General features: G+C 41.7%; 1 protein-coding gene across 2 annotated transcripts in view; it reads left to right on the forward strand.

Annotated features, from left to right (window-relative positions):
* Window positions 1-18,458, forward strand: part of cd2ap (CD2-associated protein) — a 57,312-nt gene that overhangs the window by 7,124 nt on the left and 31,730 nt on the right. For both annotated transcript variants that reach the window (XM_069657288.1, XM_069657289.1), the window contains exons 2-3: window positions 10,564-10,721; window positions 17,680-17,857. In XM_069657288.1, the coding sequence (XP_069513389.1) occupies window positions 10,564-10,721; window positions 17,680-17,857 (336 nt within the window). The remainder of the gene's footprint in view (window positions 1-10,563; window positions 10,722-17,679; window positions 17,858-18,458) is intronic.

Raw genomic sequence — 18,458 nt, forward strand, 5'->3', positions numbered from 1 at the left:
CCCTTTCTTTTTCTTCCTTCCTTCCTCTTCCCCCTCTCTGCTTGCCCTTTAACATTCTCCTGTCTTGTACTGGCCTATATAAAATGTCTACATTTTAACCTCAAATTCAATTTCTTGCCATACTCCAAATGAGTTTCTCTAATCTATAACTTTACAGAGGGTTTGTGGGGAGAAATGAGTGAAGAGAAGCAAGGTGAGCAGATTAAAGGAGTTCTGTGGACATATGGTGGAGAACAATGAAGCACAGTAGGGTTGTGCCGATGGACGATGACGTTCAGAGTGATCGCCAGCTGCCGATGTCTTTGCCAATGTCATGTTGCCCGATACCGTATCGGAGCTCAAGTACTCGTACTCGTACTTGTAAAACTACGACAAGTACCGCAGCCACAACAACTTTACGGCTTGACGTTAGAGTTCTGTTAGTTAAAGTCGAGGTGTAATGAAAAATGTCATTTTAATCCTTTTAGATCACATCCCGGTAATATTGTGCATCTATTTGACAATATAGGCCAAAAAAAATTCGGAAAATCCCTTTTTCCATTCTTATATCAAAATCAGATAATTTTTTCTTCCGGTAAAACTAAATTTCACGCGTGCTGACGTAAGTTAGCACCAAACAAATTCAACCAATCAGTCTGCAACATTTAGCCTCAGAGCGCCAAGAACGCTCGGTCAGTTAGCTAGCTGCTGCGCTGTGGAGAACATCTGTCTACGCCCACTTCTCAACGATCAGATCACATCCCTCTAATGATATGTCCCGCCTGCACGTCCTGTTGCACTCGGAAATACGTCACGATACGGAAGCTAGATACTCTCGAAATACAGTTTCAGCTCGACTTTAAGCAGAAAAGCGGAGAAGGAGCACTTTTCAGATAAAGGCTCAGTCCTCACAGACGGCACTAACATGTCCACTCACAGCCAAACTGAAGCTAACAGAGTGTAACATAAACATTAAGGCAAACTAACTTACATATTCATGGACGCACACATGATAAAAAGAGTCCGTCTGCGATCACTGATATGTCTGTAGTAGGTGCAGTAAACAAGTCCGGGCATGTCTCCCGCACTGCTGTATTTCAGGGGGATGCGCTGTGTGGTGTTGCGTTCAGGTGCGCTCAGAAATGGGAGTGCTCATCACGTGACATTTTTTACACTATATGTGGTATGTTGTGTTGTACTGAAATCCACTGAATGTGTTCTAGGTCCCTGGTTCTCAACTGGTGGGTCTAGACCCAAAAGTGGGTCTCGGAGCTTTTTTTAGTGGGTTGCGGACGTGTGTTTGAAGGACATGGGTTTTTATGACATGTGTGCAGTAGTAGTGTAGTTCATTCAGACTCCATGTATCCACTGATTGTGTTCCCAGCTACAGTTACATTTACAGTCTTGAAACTTGATGAGCCCGACAGTGGTTATATTTATGTTGCACTTTTATAGTTTATTTCTGTTATAAGGCTGCTATGTGAATGAATTGTAGAGGGAATAATTTCCTCTTCCCTCTTATGACCTGCTGGTCATTCTGGGTGACACAATACTGTTGTGTTTTGTGATGTTGACATACTGTGATGTTTGGTTCCGTCTCAGGTCCAAACTGCACCATTTTTCATTTCAATAAATATATTTCAGTGGTTAAAAAATGTCAGAAATTTGGGTCACGATTTGTCATTCAGGAGGTGGTGGTGGGTCCTGGGGCCAGACCAGTTGAGAACCACTGTTCTAGGTTACACCAAAGTAAAATGTGTGGCAGTGTCATGTTTGTTTGTTAAGTAAAACAAAGTTGAGTGTTAAAATGTCAGCAACAGTTACATCATTTTACTCATTCATATTCACTTTATCATCAGAAAGTGAGGAACGTCTGATGAAAATGAAACATGCTTTTAAAGTACTTATATCGGTACTCGGTATTGGCAAGTACCCAAATGTAAGTACTTGTACTTGGTCTGAAAAAAGTGGTATCGGTGCATCCCTAATTAATTACTATGCAGGTGCCTTGCTCTCACTGTAGCCTATGTCTGTATCTCTCCATTTCTCCTCTGCCTTGCTGCTTGATTGCATCCTTAGCTCTGACGGGGAACTGCTGCGAGCTGCGCGAGTTTACAGAAAAAGTAGGGATGGGCGTTTTTTGAAATTCCCTACCGTGACCATTATCTTTTTATATACTTCTTTGCCTATGAGAGAAAATACTGAGAACTTCACTAAGAATGAATTGCAGCTGCTGTCTCTGCACCTCCACTCTCTGAGTGCTCAGGCAAGATGAGGATGAGCAGGGATGAGCGAGGAGCTCTTCATTTTAAAGTTTATTGTAGAGTCTGGACTTTACTTTAGTTTAAATGTCTGTATAACGCAGCTTCATTTTTTAAAACGAGTATGCAGCAGCTCGTCCATAATAATCCCCGGCATGCGTAACGTGTCCAGACACAAGTTGATAAAGTGTGCCTGTGAGCCTCGCACGGCCCCGGACTGACTGGTCTTCCGATTATAATAATAATGACAATATATTATTAACAGACTGTATTTACATACAAATACTTTCTTTGATCACAGGATGAATAAATCTGCCCAGAATGTCTGAATAATGACTCATTTAAATATGTGCAAACGGCACCGGAGCACAGAGACGCCTTTTGCTCTGCATTACAGTTCGAGGTGTGACCCTCTGTTAGTTTGCCTGCAGCTCTCCTCTCTGTGCATCACAGTGTTTTGAATGAGGCTCGGGCTCCAAGTTTAGTTGCATACAGAGCGGGAAGAATTTACAGTAGCCTTAACTCATTACACACACACACACAGGTGGGCGATGTCATCGGGTATCGGCGATCCCTCAAGGTGACGATAGGACGATCCCTATATGGAGAACATCGCCCAACCCTAGAGCACAGTTATGGTAAATGGTAAATGGACTGTACTTATATAGCGCTCTTCTAGTCTTTGCGACCACTCAAAGCTGCTTTTACACTACATGTCACATTCACCCATTCACACACACATTCCTACACTGATGGCAGAGGCTGATACATTAAGTGCCCAACTGTCAATCAGCTATCACATTCATACCCGTTGGCTATGCCACCGGGAGCAATTTGGGGTTCAGTGTTTTGCCCAAGACTCTACCACTGAGCCACAGCCGCAGTTATAATGGAATTACCAACTTTCTTTAAATAGGGGGACCTATTGTTCACTGCAATACCCCCGAGTCCTCGACAGACAGTGACAGACTCACTCTCTGTCTCATATGCACAACTTCTCTGCAGGTTGAAGTGCAACACTTACACACATTATATTTTAATTTTTGGACAAACTTGTTAGTAGGGACCATTCAGTAATTTGACCGTAATTTCAACCATTTGTCTGTAAAAATGAAAGCTTCCAGGACACGTGGACCAGCACAGATTTTTTCTAAAGAAACCCTGCTCCTGGCATGCCGTCGTCAGGATCGGATAGGATCTTATGCTTATTAAAGTTCTGTGTGCTGACCATCAAAGAAAGGTCGGCTGTAAATGTTTATTTATTGTTGCTGCTGGATCACATGGCTGTATTCTCCAGTGTGTGCGTAATGGACACTGGACGGTGTATTCATATCTGTGGTCACGATTGTCGGTGCCACAGGTAGTTATGTCTGATGATGAAAATAAATGTGCAAAAAATGTTTGGGGAAATATTGAAATGCCCTCTCATCTGTGGCCTGTTATTAACTGTAGTCTGATTGTTTTTTTTCCTCCAATCTCCTTGAACGCATTCCGTGAAGACCCGCCCCACGCTGCCTCTGATTGGCTAATACTGATTGCGCTCATAACGGAACGGTATGAGCACAACGCTCGGTGGAGGATGACGGGCCCGCTCGCTTTGAAAGCTAAAGTACAGGTTCAGGCATTCCTGTCTCAGTCTCTGTGAGCAGATATTCCCACACATGAAGAGCATGTGCGTTTTTATTGGAATGTCATTGCCCATATGCACCTCTTGATCTGAACGTGTTTATTCAGAAGAAACCTCTGCAGTTTCAGATCTATGACATGTAGGCATATTCAACAACCCGAGATTTAACAAAAACATTAGGGCTGTCGATCGATTAAAAAAATCCAAATCCAATAAATTGCAGTTTTCTGTGATTAATCGCTTTTTTTTCTTCTTAAGACTGAAGCTTGTAATGATGGATATTTAAATGTAAAATCATGAAATTACTGTAGGCCAACACAAAAGAAATATATTTCAGTTAAAATGCTATTGTTTAATTATATATGCATAGATACATAATTTAACATAAATTGTTTTAACTTTAAACAGATTCTGTCTGAACCACAGATTTCCACTAAAGCCCCTCAAGGCCATCAAAAGTGACTGTCAGCTTGAAAGGCAGATTTCTTATAGGCCTGGGTTTTGCTATTATTTATTTTAGCACATGTAAGTGCCAGTTGAATTCAAAGCCATCATTTTCCTCATCCATCTTTAGCCAGGACGGTTCGGTTGTCACAGCCCCGCCCGCCCGCCCCTGACTGCCTGCGCAGTGCTGCTGCGCACGAGACAAGAGGAGAGAGGAGAGAGAGCAACTCAGAGCTGTTGGCAGAGGAGCTGTGAACTGCGGTTACTCTGAGCAGCATACATGGGAATGAATTACAATATAATATATTTCACTGGTCTGGCATATCAAATCCACCTTAAACTTTGTCAGCGTATAGAAAGGACCTTGTACAAATACAAAGTCTCCACAAAGCCATACCCCAAAGCTCAGTTGACGTAACACATACTTGAGTCAGGTTGGTACCGTAATTAAAGGATTGGGATGCTGACAAATGCAGTTTGTCAGCGGGACAATATATTATTATTGTACTGGCCACTCACTTATACAGTATTTGCTTTAGTCAAGACTGCAGACTTTGACCTCATCTACTCAAACATGTCCGCTGTCACGCTCCATTTATTGCAAAGTGAAACTGAACACACTTTCACTTGCAGCAGCATTATGGGGGAACACAACAAATAAAATAAAACAAGACTAAGTCCAAACCTAGTATCAGCATCAGGTCAATGTGCACTTTTGTGGGCAATGTGTTACAAGGGCTGTCCTTATGAGGCCGATGACTACGTGTTTGTAAGCAGGTGAGGACAGTGGACGAGCAGCGGAGGAGCAGCCCCGCCTACTCCCCGAACAAAGTATCCAGAGCCGTATAGACAGAGAGTCGCGTCAGTGGAGGTCCATTATGCTCCATGATCCACCACTGCAATGTCGCAACTCTCTCTCTCTAGGGCTGTGAAACATTGTCAGTCACATACGGACCCATGTGAAGGGCTGACCCCGACGGTCAGCCAAAAATATAGGCCTATACTTTTGAAATCTGTTTTTACATGACACTGCACACTATATGCCCTTTACACTGTTTTAAGTTGTACTTAATTGTGAAAAACTCCTCAACATCTTCATGTAGCTACATTAAGTGACTGCTTTGTGCACTGCTGAGCTGTTTTCACACTACCACATTAATTAAGAAATAGTTTTAATAGAATAGTAGTTTTGTGTTGATCATAATAACCATCATGCAAGTGACACTAGGCAGAAACAGAAACCTAATGTTTAAGGACACCTTGTCTGTGTTTCTTTGGAAGGGTGTATTGGTGTGGTTACTGAGTCACTGTAATGTGTGGTTGCAAAAATTTCCTGTGCTTCACATCGAGTCATCTGGAAGATGCAAACTACTCTGTCCGTTGCATAACTCAGCATAGTTTTATTCTGCCGCTCAGAGTTTCCTCTTGTTGTGTTTACTAAAGCAGACCATATCTCTTCCGGTGGATTCATGGACAGATGGCTCCAAATTGCTGTCTGGGGTCTTGGCTGATGTTTATTTTTATGCGGCTCAGATGGTGTTGTGTTTTTTCTGTGCTTCATGTGCTCAGACTGTTGGTCACAATGTACTACCTCGAGCTGAAATATCTTATCTTAGTAGCAAAGTGTATAGTGCAACATTACAATAAAGAGCATATAAAAATAAGTAAGTAAACAAGTGTATCCTTAATAATATGTACAGAGTTAATTAGATAATACACAACAGACCCAATGACAAACTAAGTCAGCAAGTGTTGAATATCAGAGAAGTATTGCACACTTTGAGAAGTGAGATAGTGATATTGCACATTGATAAATAAAAAGTATTGCACGTGTAGATGATGGAGAGTTGCAGCACTCTTAACAGGAGTGTTATTGCACACTGTGTTTCCGTTTTGGTGTGAGTGTTTACTGTTGATTATAGAGTCTGACCACGGCAGGAAGAACAGACCTGCGGTGTCTCTCCGTGAGACACACCGCAGGTGAAGGAGCCCAGTGTTTACATAAATTGGCCGCCGCGGCAAAATTATTGCTCTGTCCGCACACAATCATATGCAGTTATGTTACGCAATGTAAACAATCCTACTGTGTATCTCCGTATGTCCCTGTTGTAAATGCATTAAATTGTCGCTGTTTATAAAGCTTATAAAAGGTGCAGATGTCATTTGGTAATGTTTGATCGATCGCTGTGAGAACTGAATTGCGGGAGAAAATATTTAACTTTTGTAAAACAGACTGCTGATGAAGACGGTCAACAAAGCAGACAGAGAGTCGGACAGAAAGAGGGGGCGGGGCCAGCAGCTGTGCAGAGAGCAGAGGGGCAGGTGTGTTGGAGGACTGAAGCAAAGTGATCAGATTAAAGTAGATTGTGAATTAAAACTGAATAAGGTGAAGAAGCGAGGACAATTAAAGTGTGGACGTAAGAAATAACTATCCAGAAAGAGGCTAATCCAGACTGAGTAAGTCTACATGTGATGTGCTTCTCACAGAAATCATGAGATGAGATACATTTTTTTTAATCACATCAGCAGCATCAGCAGTCTTTCAGGAATCCGCAGGCCGTGTTTCCTCATGACTATACTGGTAAGAGTAATTTATTGCTAAAGCACCGCCCATAGCGGCCTTCCAGATGTCATAGAACCATAGTTACTTCCATAACTCTCAATGTAATGTTCCTGAGAAAAATAATAAAAACATAACAGAGTGAAAGGTTACCAGGACATAATCCCACATGCACATTTCCTTACAAGCAGCAGAAATCAATTTGAATCTCAATTGCAAGAAAGGTTGTCAGGATTGTCGGTACTTCGATACTTTGATACTTTTTGATACCATGTGTGTCAAAACGATACAATCAACCAAACTTTTTTTATGCTTTTTATGCCTTTTATGCCTGAAAACGAGATCGCAGGTGAAAAACGAGTTGTGTTATTTGAATTTGTAAAATGTACAGCTCATGATGAATGTCAACCGAGCAGACACAGAAACAGGTGAGGCACGAGGAGAGAGGTGAGCAGATTACACTAGTTTTGTGAACAGATTTTCCAATACAGAGTGGAATGGAGCTCAGTTCTAATGGGGAAATAAGGTTTGTCCTTCTTTAGATAGAGTAATGTTTAGTATAAAATATTGCCACCCCACTGAATCACTTAAGCACTTTGGAAATGATCTTGACTTAGTTCAATTAAATTCAGGTCAATGGTTTTCTGTCTCATACACAGGTAAAAACTAGTTCCACCGTACAATGAAATTCTTTGCTCTTCACCCTCAGTGCCTTAGGAGGGACAGCTTGTTACGAGCACCATGCACTGTGTTAAACAAACAGCAGGTGCTTTCAGACATAGGAACTATAAGTTATAGGTAATATGCAACTGTTTTTATAGTAACCGCATGTCATATTGTCATGGCAATATTGAACAATGTAATCACACATTTTCCTCATATCGTGCATATAGCTGTGAGGGTCTATGTGTGTACATTAGAAAGAGTCGCACACTTTACAGTTTTTGTTTTGGCTTGGTGTGAGGTCACAGCAGTGGAATCTCTTGTGAATCGGGAGTTTCTGAGTCATGTTTTAAAGGGCCACACCGTGTTGTTAAATGCCTCGAAGGAGTCGCTCAACCTGCTGCACTGGAAACAGCCACACACGCCGTCAGTCTTTGTCGCCTCTCTTTTGAATCAGGCAATGACGCGTATTTTTGTTTTGTTTTCTGTTTTATGATCACAACAGATAAAAGATAGCCCTGTAAACATTAGTGTTTTATTATTATTTAAATTGTATTTAATTTTATATTTAATGGATTCTTTTTTAATTTTCTTTACATTTATTTTCTTATTTCACAAAAAATGTTTTTGACAGGCTATATATAACTTTTATCAAGTAGGATGTTGAATAGCAGGTTTCAGGGGCATTTGGATCAGGTCATTTTCCAAAAAATAGCCATAAATACTCTGTACATCAGTGGTTCCCAACCTAGGGTCTGGGCCCCCCTTAGGGGGGCGCCAAAGATCGCTGGGGGTGCGCAAGGCTTTGTCTGCACTGAGATTGTCAAGACTAGATTTGCACATGTTAAAGGGGCCATATGTAAGATTTTACATGTATTCATCAATCAATTATCATTTTTTGTTGCCAATGTGTGAAGGGATAGTGGGGGGTGGGGGGATTGACATGTATGCCCATTAATCACAGTCACACGCACTGAAATACAGACAGATCGTGTCTGTATTTATTCAGTGAGGAGACTGCATCTAAGTCTTTAATACGGGACGAGCCGACGAGAGGGACGGCGCGGGTCAGAGACAGATGATCCATAGCAGTGTGATCCTATCAGTTAATCTGTATTTATAATGTGATCCAGCAGTGAGCAGTTTATAATCATGCAGCGCAGTCAGGACACCGATCTGTGTGTGTTTCTCAGGCTCTGCCCCTGACTTCATAGCGCTGCGATTGGTCCAGTATTTCCGTGAAAACTCTTTATAAAGCATAAAATACGTCTTCACACGCTGTGACTGAGATGAGCCGGAGGTGATCCACGTGTAGTTTATCAGAGTTATCACGCCGCGCGGGGAGGAGACAGACGTGAGGAGAGGAGCAGATATGACACAGACCTGTGTGTGTTTTGATGCTCATACCTGAATCAATAATGTCGCAATCCGTCCGTATTTCTGCGCACAGTTAAAGTATAAACTTCGTTTCACACAGACCTTTAGAGCGGCATCAGGCTTCTTGATCAAAGTTTGATGGGATGCAAAGCCAGGGTTGCCAGGTCCGCGCTTTTTCCAGCTGAATTGGGCGACTTTTGAAGTGTCTTCAGAGGCGCGAGGCCCTGTGCGGTTGCCCACTTCACACAGCCCATGCGACGGTTCTGACTCTGCGTATGTTTGGAATGTCACAGACATCTGTTAGGTTTCGCGGCCCAGTACTAAACGACCCACGGCCCAGTACCAGTCCGCGGACCAGGGGTTGGGAACCCCTGATTAAAGGTTTTTTTTATAAAATGTACTGCCACCTGTCAAAAATGTTTGTGCCTTTTTAATACTTTTATGAATACAATGGACACTTTTTCATTCAAAATAAAACTCTTTAAAGCGCTGCTACTCCGCTGTCCTCACCTACGTCTGCAGCGCGCACCTGCTTTCAAACACGTTGTCATCGGCCTCATAAAGACAGTCCTTGTAACACATTGCCCACTAAAGCGCACATTGACCTGATGCGAGCAGCCACATACTCGGATTTGACCTAGTCTTGTTTTGTTTGAATTTGAGGAGCATCTGTTTGTAAAGGGTGAATATTACTTCCTGGTTGTAACACAACAGTGATGTAATGATGATCTCTCTGCAGAGGTCCAGAGTCTGCTCTTGAGATATTTTTGGTGTTTAGTAGGATGAATGCATTGAAACACTTTTGTTGTAGGGCTGGAGGATCCGTCATGCATGCAGGAGTGTTTGGCTCTATGCTCATTCTTCTTTTAACCTCATGTGGACAAAAGAAAAGAAAAAAGTTCAGTTGGAAGCAACATACATTTTTTAAATTGTGGTGTTTCATATTGAAGGTAAATTTTAAAAGATTTCAATTTCTGTTTGCTGAAGACATGTACACATACCTCCTATTTTAAATGTATAATACGTAATAGGGTTGCATGAATAAAGTTCTGCAGTATATTTACTACATATTACTGACAATGTCATGTAGATCTTTGGCTGATATGTCCCGACAGCAGACGTTTTTATCCCCCACATGCACAGCTATAAACAAGGGCTGATGTAGAAAAAATATTATAAACAACTGGTGATTGACAGACTAAACTGATGTCACTCCGTAAGCAGGTAATGACTAATATTTACTAAACAGAGACAGGTTTGGGGTCCGACATGTATGAACAAAACATTTACAATCAAGAACGAGTGAGTAACTGTGTTTTGGAGCCTCCATGACGGCCACAGAGGACGCGGTGCTCAAACGCCGTGTTCTGCCACACAAGGAGGGGGAACTTAAAGAGACAGCAGCTGAACCGTGTTGGACAGAGGCTGTGTAACTGAGCACCACTGTGAGTTAAATTTAACTGTGAAACTAACTTATGCAAAGATACCAAGAGGAAGCCCAAAGTGACTAGAGCTGAAAAAAGGATGATAAGGCCTCTTAAATGCAGAGCATAGGAGGAAGACAACTCCATTTCAACTTGTGTTCGAAAAGTCACGTTTTTTTTTTGTCTATCCCCCCCCACCCCCCCCCACCCTTATCCTGTCTCGAGTAGAGGTTGTGGTGGAGTATGAGTACGAAGCGCTCCATGAGGACGAGCTGACCCTGCGGCCGGGCGACCTCATCAAGAACGTGCGGTATATAGAGGAGGATGGCTGGATGGAGGGGGAGCTCAACGGGAAAAGGGGCCTCTTCCCTGACAACTTTGTCAAGGTGAGAGGACAAACGTTTATGAACATTGTAAATAAATGCTTTTTTTGCCATGCCCCTTACTTGACCATATTAACTCTGGATCTGAACACTTTAGTACTGTCCATTTACTTTCCACATTTATCTTCGTCAGCTGGCAGCCCGAATCAAAAAGAGGTTAAACCATTGTGTCTGTTCTCCAGTTCTCTCCATATTAAATTGTATGTATGGGACCAAAGGCTTTTTTATACCTAGCAGTTGTTGTCAACAAACTTTCATTCTTTTGACTGTTTAGCTAGATAAGGTCGCTATGTAAAGTCTGATTGCGACCCACAATGAGGTAAAGTCATCTCAGACCGATCCTGTTGATTGGCCAGCCTTCGCTCCCCACGTGCATCAATGAGCATTGGCCATACCAGCCATGACCCTGTTGCCGGTTTACTGGTTTTCCTTGGTCCAAGGACTGACCACTGCAGACCAAGAACATCCCACAAGAGCTGCAGGTTTAGAGATGCTCTGACCCAGATGTCTAGCCATTATTTCTATATTACAAAATGTTGACTTGCTGCCTAACATATCCCACCCACTGACAGGGGCAATTAAAACGAGGTAATCAATGTTCAGGGCTCGACATAAACACTGGCCCGGTGGCCCGACACTATGTTTTTAACCCCTGTGCCAGTAGATTAAGCATTTAACTGGCCCGGTGTACCTGTAGGATCCACAAGCCCACAATGTAAACAATATAGCCCTTTTGAGATTCACAGTCCCGATGGATGAGACTAATTACTTTCTATGCAGAATTTCTACTGCTGTCGACAACACGTTACACGCTACTCGCTTCTCGCTGCACTCGCGACAGAGCAGCTGTCAATCTAGAACACGCTAACTGACGTTAGCAAGCTACCGCGGACTAGTAGAAACACAGACGTTTACTTCAGTACTTCCCCCAACGCTCAAGTAGAACAGAAAAAGTCTGTCTGATATTAGTGCAGCTTTTAATGAGAGCACAGAGTAAGCTGACCACTGTGTGCATGCAGGGTCTGTGTATCACTCACCTGCCTGTGAACCGTAAACATGCACGCGATGCTCCTGCCGTCACTGATGTGCCTGCAGGATGATCGAGTCAAACTGCAGTTGCGTAAAGTGGCAACAAGTGTGTGTATTCCTGTTATCAGCGGCACCTCGTCCTGGTGCACGTTACATAAACAGACCGTTCAAAGGGCAAAAAGTTACTGTCATGGGCTGATCACGCTGATTAAACATAGATTTAAACAGCGTCAGAAATGGTAGGTACACCTAAAAGGTAACGCAACTGCAGCTATTAATACTTATTCATGCAGGTGTCAGAGTTGCTGAACCATGAGTGGTAAAAGAAGCCTCTTTATATCCATGTGATTATTTTGGTCTATTTTTTAAGAGTTTATAATAGTTCCACTATTGACTGAACACATATTCAGTAATAAGAACCCTTACATAAGGAGAAACTGAATTTTACGTTAGAATAATACCGAAATAACCAATTATCTCAGGGCCAGTGGTCTTAATGGCAAAAAATGGCAAGTTACTGGCCCGGAGTGTTAGTGGAAAATTGTGCACATTGTCAACACCTGATGTTATTCACGTCACCTGTCAGTGGTCATAATGTTATGGCTGATTGGTGTAAATCAGAGGTTCCCAGCTTTTTTTCCGAGGAGCCCCCCCCCTGCTTGTATCTAACAAAGGTTGAGCCCCTTTAGCTCGCACACACATACACCAAAACAATACAGTGATTCATTCCAAATCTAAATTGGCAACTATTAACACCAATCAGCCTGTAGGTGTTTGTCATTTTAGTTTATCAAAGTTATCTTCAGTTATTATAATAAGTTAAATTCAGTTCAATTTAAATACGTGCATGTAGGCATTTCTGCATGCATGTACGAATGTATGTCAAAAATATCTGTGTGCATACATGTGTGTGTATGGATGAATATATATTTTTTAATAGTTGAACAGACTTTTGATTATCAAGTAAGTGCTTTTTTTAATAATGATTTTATTTAACATGCAAAGCTAATATTGACAATCTCAATGCAGACAAAGCCTCGCGCACCCCCAGCGATCTTTGGCGCCCCCCTTAGAGGGGCCCGGACCACAAGTTGGTAACCACTGGTGTAAATGGTAAATGGGCTACACTTATATCGCGCTTTTCTAGTCTTCCGACCACTACACAAGTCATATATTATGTACACATATGTACATAATATTCGACTTTTGAAACGCTGATAAACAAAGAAACACGCGTAGAGGAGAGCCACAGGGATTTCAGCTGTAGGAGTAGACGACTTCTGTCTAATATAGATGAGTAATCTGCGATCAATTAATCATCACATTAATTTAAACGACATTAATATTTCAAAATACTTACATAGGTAGCATCTATAAAGTGTTCACGTTTTAACCAACATGGGGGTCCCTGGGGTGTTTCCAACAGTCGCCCCAAAGTAACTGTAGTTTAAAAAACATCAGGTTTTATTTCTCACATGCTTTAATGTACGATACAATTACAGTGATACGTTATTATCCCATCATTTTATTAGGGATATGCATTAAAGGGAATAAATATCTTTGGTATTAGGGATGGACAAAGCAAAAATACTATTCCAGTATTATTGGAATTAATTATTCAAATGATTTCTTCTTTTGTTATGTAATGGGCAGTTAGCAAACAAATGAGATGAGCTACAGCTGCTGGTTGACCGCAGTACCACATTACAACCAGACGGCAGTTAAAACAATGGAAAAAATATGTTTTTAAACTGGCTTGTTTGTTTCAGGAGGAAGGAGAGGCTCCGAAAAATAACTAAGCTATAATATGTATCCATTTTAAAAAATTAAAAAATTAAACAAACATTACCAACATGATTCAAAAACACATTAGAAAAATAGAAAATTGATTGCATAGCTAAAATATGTCCCCTTTAAGGTCAGACTGATTAAAGACTCCAGATACATAGATACATCGACGTATAGGTAGATGGATGCACTTCCATCTGAACTATTATGTTTGAGCAGGATAAGGTTGTGGTCTGACCTGCCCAGTGGGAGAAGGGCGGTGGAGCTGGAGGCATCTTTAACATCTTTTCTACGGTGGTACATGTAACAAATTAAAGGAAAAGTGTGGAGGAGAGGGAGACATGGTTAAAAATCTTGATTACTAATTATGAATCATTAATTAATATTATTTGATTACTTGGAAAAGCCAAGCATTGCTACAGGTGTGTGTTGGAAGCACTACACCTGTGCCTACTGTCCTCTCTCCTGCAGTCTGTTAGGAGTGCATGGTCTGAGAATGCTGTCCGCTGCACCAGTAAGCACAAATGAAATCCATCCCAAGATATAGTGTGTATAGTTGATGTGCTCTAAGGCACCACAACTTGGCACCTGTGGGTGGACCTTGGTTTTCCCCGCCAGTGTGAGCAGTACATAATTGAACTCTGTCTCCATGGTAACAAACTTGAGGTGCAAGAGGTGCAAGATGTGGACTCGGTTAATGCACTGTGAAGTGAGTCCCCACAGTGCAGTTGGCTTCTCTTACGTTGCCTTCTTTCTTCCCTCCTCTCTTCTCTCTCCTCTCCTGTTTTTCCCATTCTGTAATCTTACGTAGTGAGATAGGTAATCTGCTAAGCAGCCTGGCCCAGTCTTGGGGCTTGGATAGTTAATCCGGTAATTAGCCTGCTGGTTGTTGAACTTTGCTCCTGAAAGCGTTGCTGTCTTTTGAGATGCAGTCCGTTTCCTGTAACTGGTGTTATAGCTGAAAGATCGGGGACATGAAACACGCCTGCAACGGGAGAAGATCAGGATTTCAAGAGTGCCTCATCATTGTTAGCGGCAATTAACTGACATAAATGTTCGTGATATAAAGGTATTATTCAATTGATTTAATTTATGGTAGAATAAAGTAGTGCTGTCAATCGAAAAAAAAATGTAATCATGATTAGTCACAGTAACAGGCTGTGAGTTGCCCTTTCACACATGTCCCTTCACAGAGGGAGATTTTTCCCTGTCGGACAGGGAGGGGTAAGGGGGGGCAAAGTTTTCGCAACTAATTTGGCAACTAATTTTGTTGTCTTTTTTTTATCTGTCAAAAAGATCATCCACGATCGCTTAACTTGCTGCACACTCGCCCCTCGCGTTCTGTCTCTCCAATACCTGCGACAGCGTCTCCCACATGCTTATCAGAAAAACACACACACCCACACATCTGCGGGTCCTTCCTGTAAATGCATTGATTGAGGTGTGCTGTTTTCTGTTAAATAGGGACCATCTTATTCTGCTTTAAAAGATTGTAAGTGCAGCTCTGTAGTGTCGGTCTCATTAGTCGGGTTTGACTATTGCGACACATAACAACGAGCCTCCTTCACGCGCGGCTCACCTGCTGCTGTGAAAACGAGATGTGGGTGAAAAAATACAAAACGCGAGTTGTAGTTTTTGTGCGACAGTAAAACGTGCAGCTCATGATGGATGTAAACAGCAGGGGCAGAAGCACCGTCAAATCAGCTGTCAGGGAACGGCACTGTGGTTGCTCTCTGGATAATATGCACAACACAGGGCATTAGCTTAAATGTCTCTTTGCTGCCACACTCATATGGCGAACACTATCCGTTCATATAGTGGTGACTTTATCTGTTATCTCCTTTGCAACTTCAAGAAAATGGCTAGTGCATGCTTCAGCAAAATGTCATTCTTCTCTTTTCAACACGCCCAAAGCAAACGAGTGCAGTTACCAGTTGTCATCAACTAGATGTGCTGTAACACCAAGGTCGTTATGACTACCTATTGATGTCCAGTTGTCTCCAGTAAGGGCAAAAAATGTAGCTTGTACCAACTGCTTTGCTGTACTATTCTTTTCCATGTCATACAGTTCATGATATTTTTATAGTAAAGTAATAGTTTCCATCAGTTGTGGCTCGTATGATGGGTCTAGGCGATCTGGATAATGCTTTGGAGCCCCTGGTCCTCAACGATGTGGACTGGTCTGCTGTCTGTGGTGATCCATGTAGCAATGACACTTGTTAGCTTAGCTGTTGTCGCTTTGTTGACATATTGGCCCCGTCTGCACTTCACCAGTGTTGTTTGGCGAGGCCGGCTTGACTCAGTTACAGTATCTTTGCTAACAACAACAAAAACGTGCTTCGACCCGAAGATGATACTACAACCTCGTCGTGCTTTGGTGGAAAGACAGTTCATCAGTGCAATGTGTGCTTTCATAGACAGCTCGTGGTCTTTTATGGTTTCCAGTTTCAGCTTTTTACTTCCCACAATGAAACTATTTGTTCTCTTATTGACATCCACAGCATGTTGGCGGCAAGCTGAACAAAACATTGTCTGGCTTGTCTCGTCGAAAACGAACCACTCCTGGGACACTCTGATGTCGTCTTTTCTCCACTTTTAATAAAAAAAAACGTTTTATCGCTGGTTATGAAACACACTGAAATTAATTCTGATTACTGTTTATGACCTACAAAAGCAAACCAGACCATCAGTAGTTATTTTTCATGCCTGAAACCGCTGGCGGGGGGGTAGGTGTCAGACTAAGCGATTAACTGCCCGCTGCCTTTGTTTACATTTTCCAGGGCAGAAATTAGAGATAGACCGATATGGTTTTTCAGGGCCGATACCGATACCGATTATTAGTAGTCAAGGAGGCCGATAACCCATATTTGGAGGCGATATTCATTTGCAGTAAACGTGAATATATTGGCGTCAAAATTTTGAATAATACAAACTCCAACACTTAACTTTGTTTAAATGCCTTTAAGCATGTTTATTAAACAAACAAACAAAAAGCGCAGGGAGTTCCCAGGGTCAGCAGCATCTCTTATAAAGTTAACTGAAAATTAAAATAAGTAAATAAATAACTTCCTGAAGTTTTATTAAGTAAATAAAACAAAGTTAAATAAAATTTGCAAAGAAATGAACTTTTTCTCCTCTCCGCACTCTGCACTCTTATCGGCCGTCGGATAAAAAATAAAAAAAATAAAAAAAAATTTTTTTTTTAAAAGGCCGATGCTGATATGCGTCAAAATGCCGAAATATCGGCGCTGATAATCGGTCGATCCCTAGCAGAAATGTTAAGTGACTGATACATGTAACTGTTACATACATACATGTAAGCAGGATGAGATTTTTAAAACCACCACTTAAACACGTACAGGACAAAATCAGCAAAGAGATAAGAGGTACGGCTTTGTCCACAGGGGGCGCCAGAATCAACACAAACTCCTCACAGGAGCTTTAATGTCATTAGAAACCGTTAACAGAACAGTGTATAATAAAAGGTTGTTTGCTTTTTTAAAGTTACCTAAGCTATTACTTTTAATAGTAAGTTTTTTGTAGAAACAAGACAATCGCATGATATACCACCTCTGATCGCACTGTTGGACCTTCGCCATAAACACCTGCGATATCTTCCTCCTGCTGAGAGGGGGACCGCAAAACCTTGGCTGTTGGAATTGGCTGTGTCTGTGGGCTTTACATCTGTCGGTGACCTTGAGACTGCGGATGCTGCTGCCGCCCGCTACCATGGGCAGCGCCATGCTCCTACTTCTGGGAGGGGACTATCACAGTCCGGCACACGAAGAGGGAGAGGCGGAGAGTGAGGTGGAACGCTACCTCGGAAATCAGAAAAGATTTCTTTCAGCACATAAAGCTTCATAGTTGTCGTTTAACTGGTGTCAGTTTACCTAAAGCAAAATTAACCGAAAGTCTAAATATCTTGTATGAATATGGAGTGTTAATGTTTGGTATAGGTTAACATACTGTAAAAGGTGTTTAAGTTGTGTATATTTTTTATAAAATAAACCACAAATGTTATGTTTAACATCTTGTTGTCATACTGATCATTCCCTGATAGTGACACTCTAGTATGATGTAAGACAGAGTAAAAACACAAAAAGGTTTCCCACTAATAAGTGTATTTTTTCTTTGTTTTTTTCAGGAAATAAAGAAGGAGTCCAAAGAGGTCAAAGAAACAAAGAGTGAGCCAAAAGAGGAGACTTCTCAGCCCCAAAGGAGAGAGAAAAGTGCAGGGAACGTGGCTAACCTGGTTCAGAGGATGAGTACTATCGGCCTCCCAACAGGTGGCTTTCAGCCTCAGCCACCTGCAGCTGCCAAGAGTAAGATGATGCACTTTTGCTCATGTGAAATAAATTATAACACATGTCAGTAATTGTCAGCTTGCTCGGTGTTGCACATAGAGTGTGGTTTATTGCAGAAGTCATGGTCAGGTGTTTGCTACCATCGACAGGAACTTGATGGCTTAAAAATAATGAATTGGTCTTTATATTTCACTTTTTTGCTATTTCTTGCACTAAATCTTTTTCATGTGAATGCTTAAACAAAGTTAACACTTGTTTTTGAATATTCTTTCACATTCGCTTGCTTGTTTTCTTATATAAAAAGTTCTGACAGTAAAAGACAACCCTGCTGCTTTAAATAAGGCAGAAAATTATTGTGTTAATACGTGAATTAAAATAGGCCTATTTATTGTGCCACACCAAACGCTCTCAGTGCCTTCCGTTTATTTCTAATTTAACTCTTAATAACAACAATAACAAGTAACTAACTTGTTATTGTTAGCCCTACACACGGGTCTGTGTGTGACTGAGTGAGTGACGGTACTTTCACGGCTGTATGGACAGAGAGTTGCGACAATGTAATGGTGGATCATGGAGCATATTGGACCTCCACTGATGCGACTCTGTCTATACCCCTCTG

The sequence above is a fragment of the Semicossyphus pulcher genome, unplaced genomic scaffold (genome assembly GCF_022749685.1).
Source record: "Semicossyphus pulcher isolate SPU_LCO1_2020_fin unplaced genomic scaffold, fSemPul1.0.p SCAF_11, whole genome shotgun sequence".
Classification (NCBI taxonomy): domain Eukaryota; kingdom Metazoa; phylum Chordata; class Actinopteri; order Labriformes; family Labridae; genus Semicossyphus; species Semicossyphus pulcher.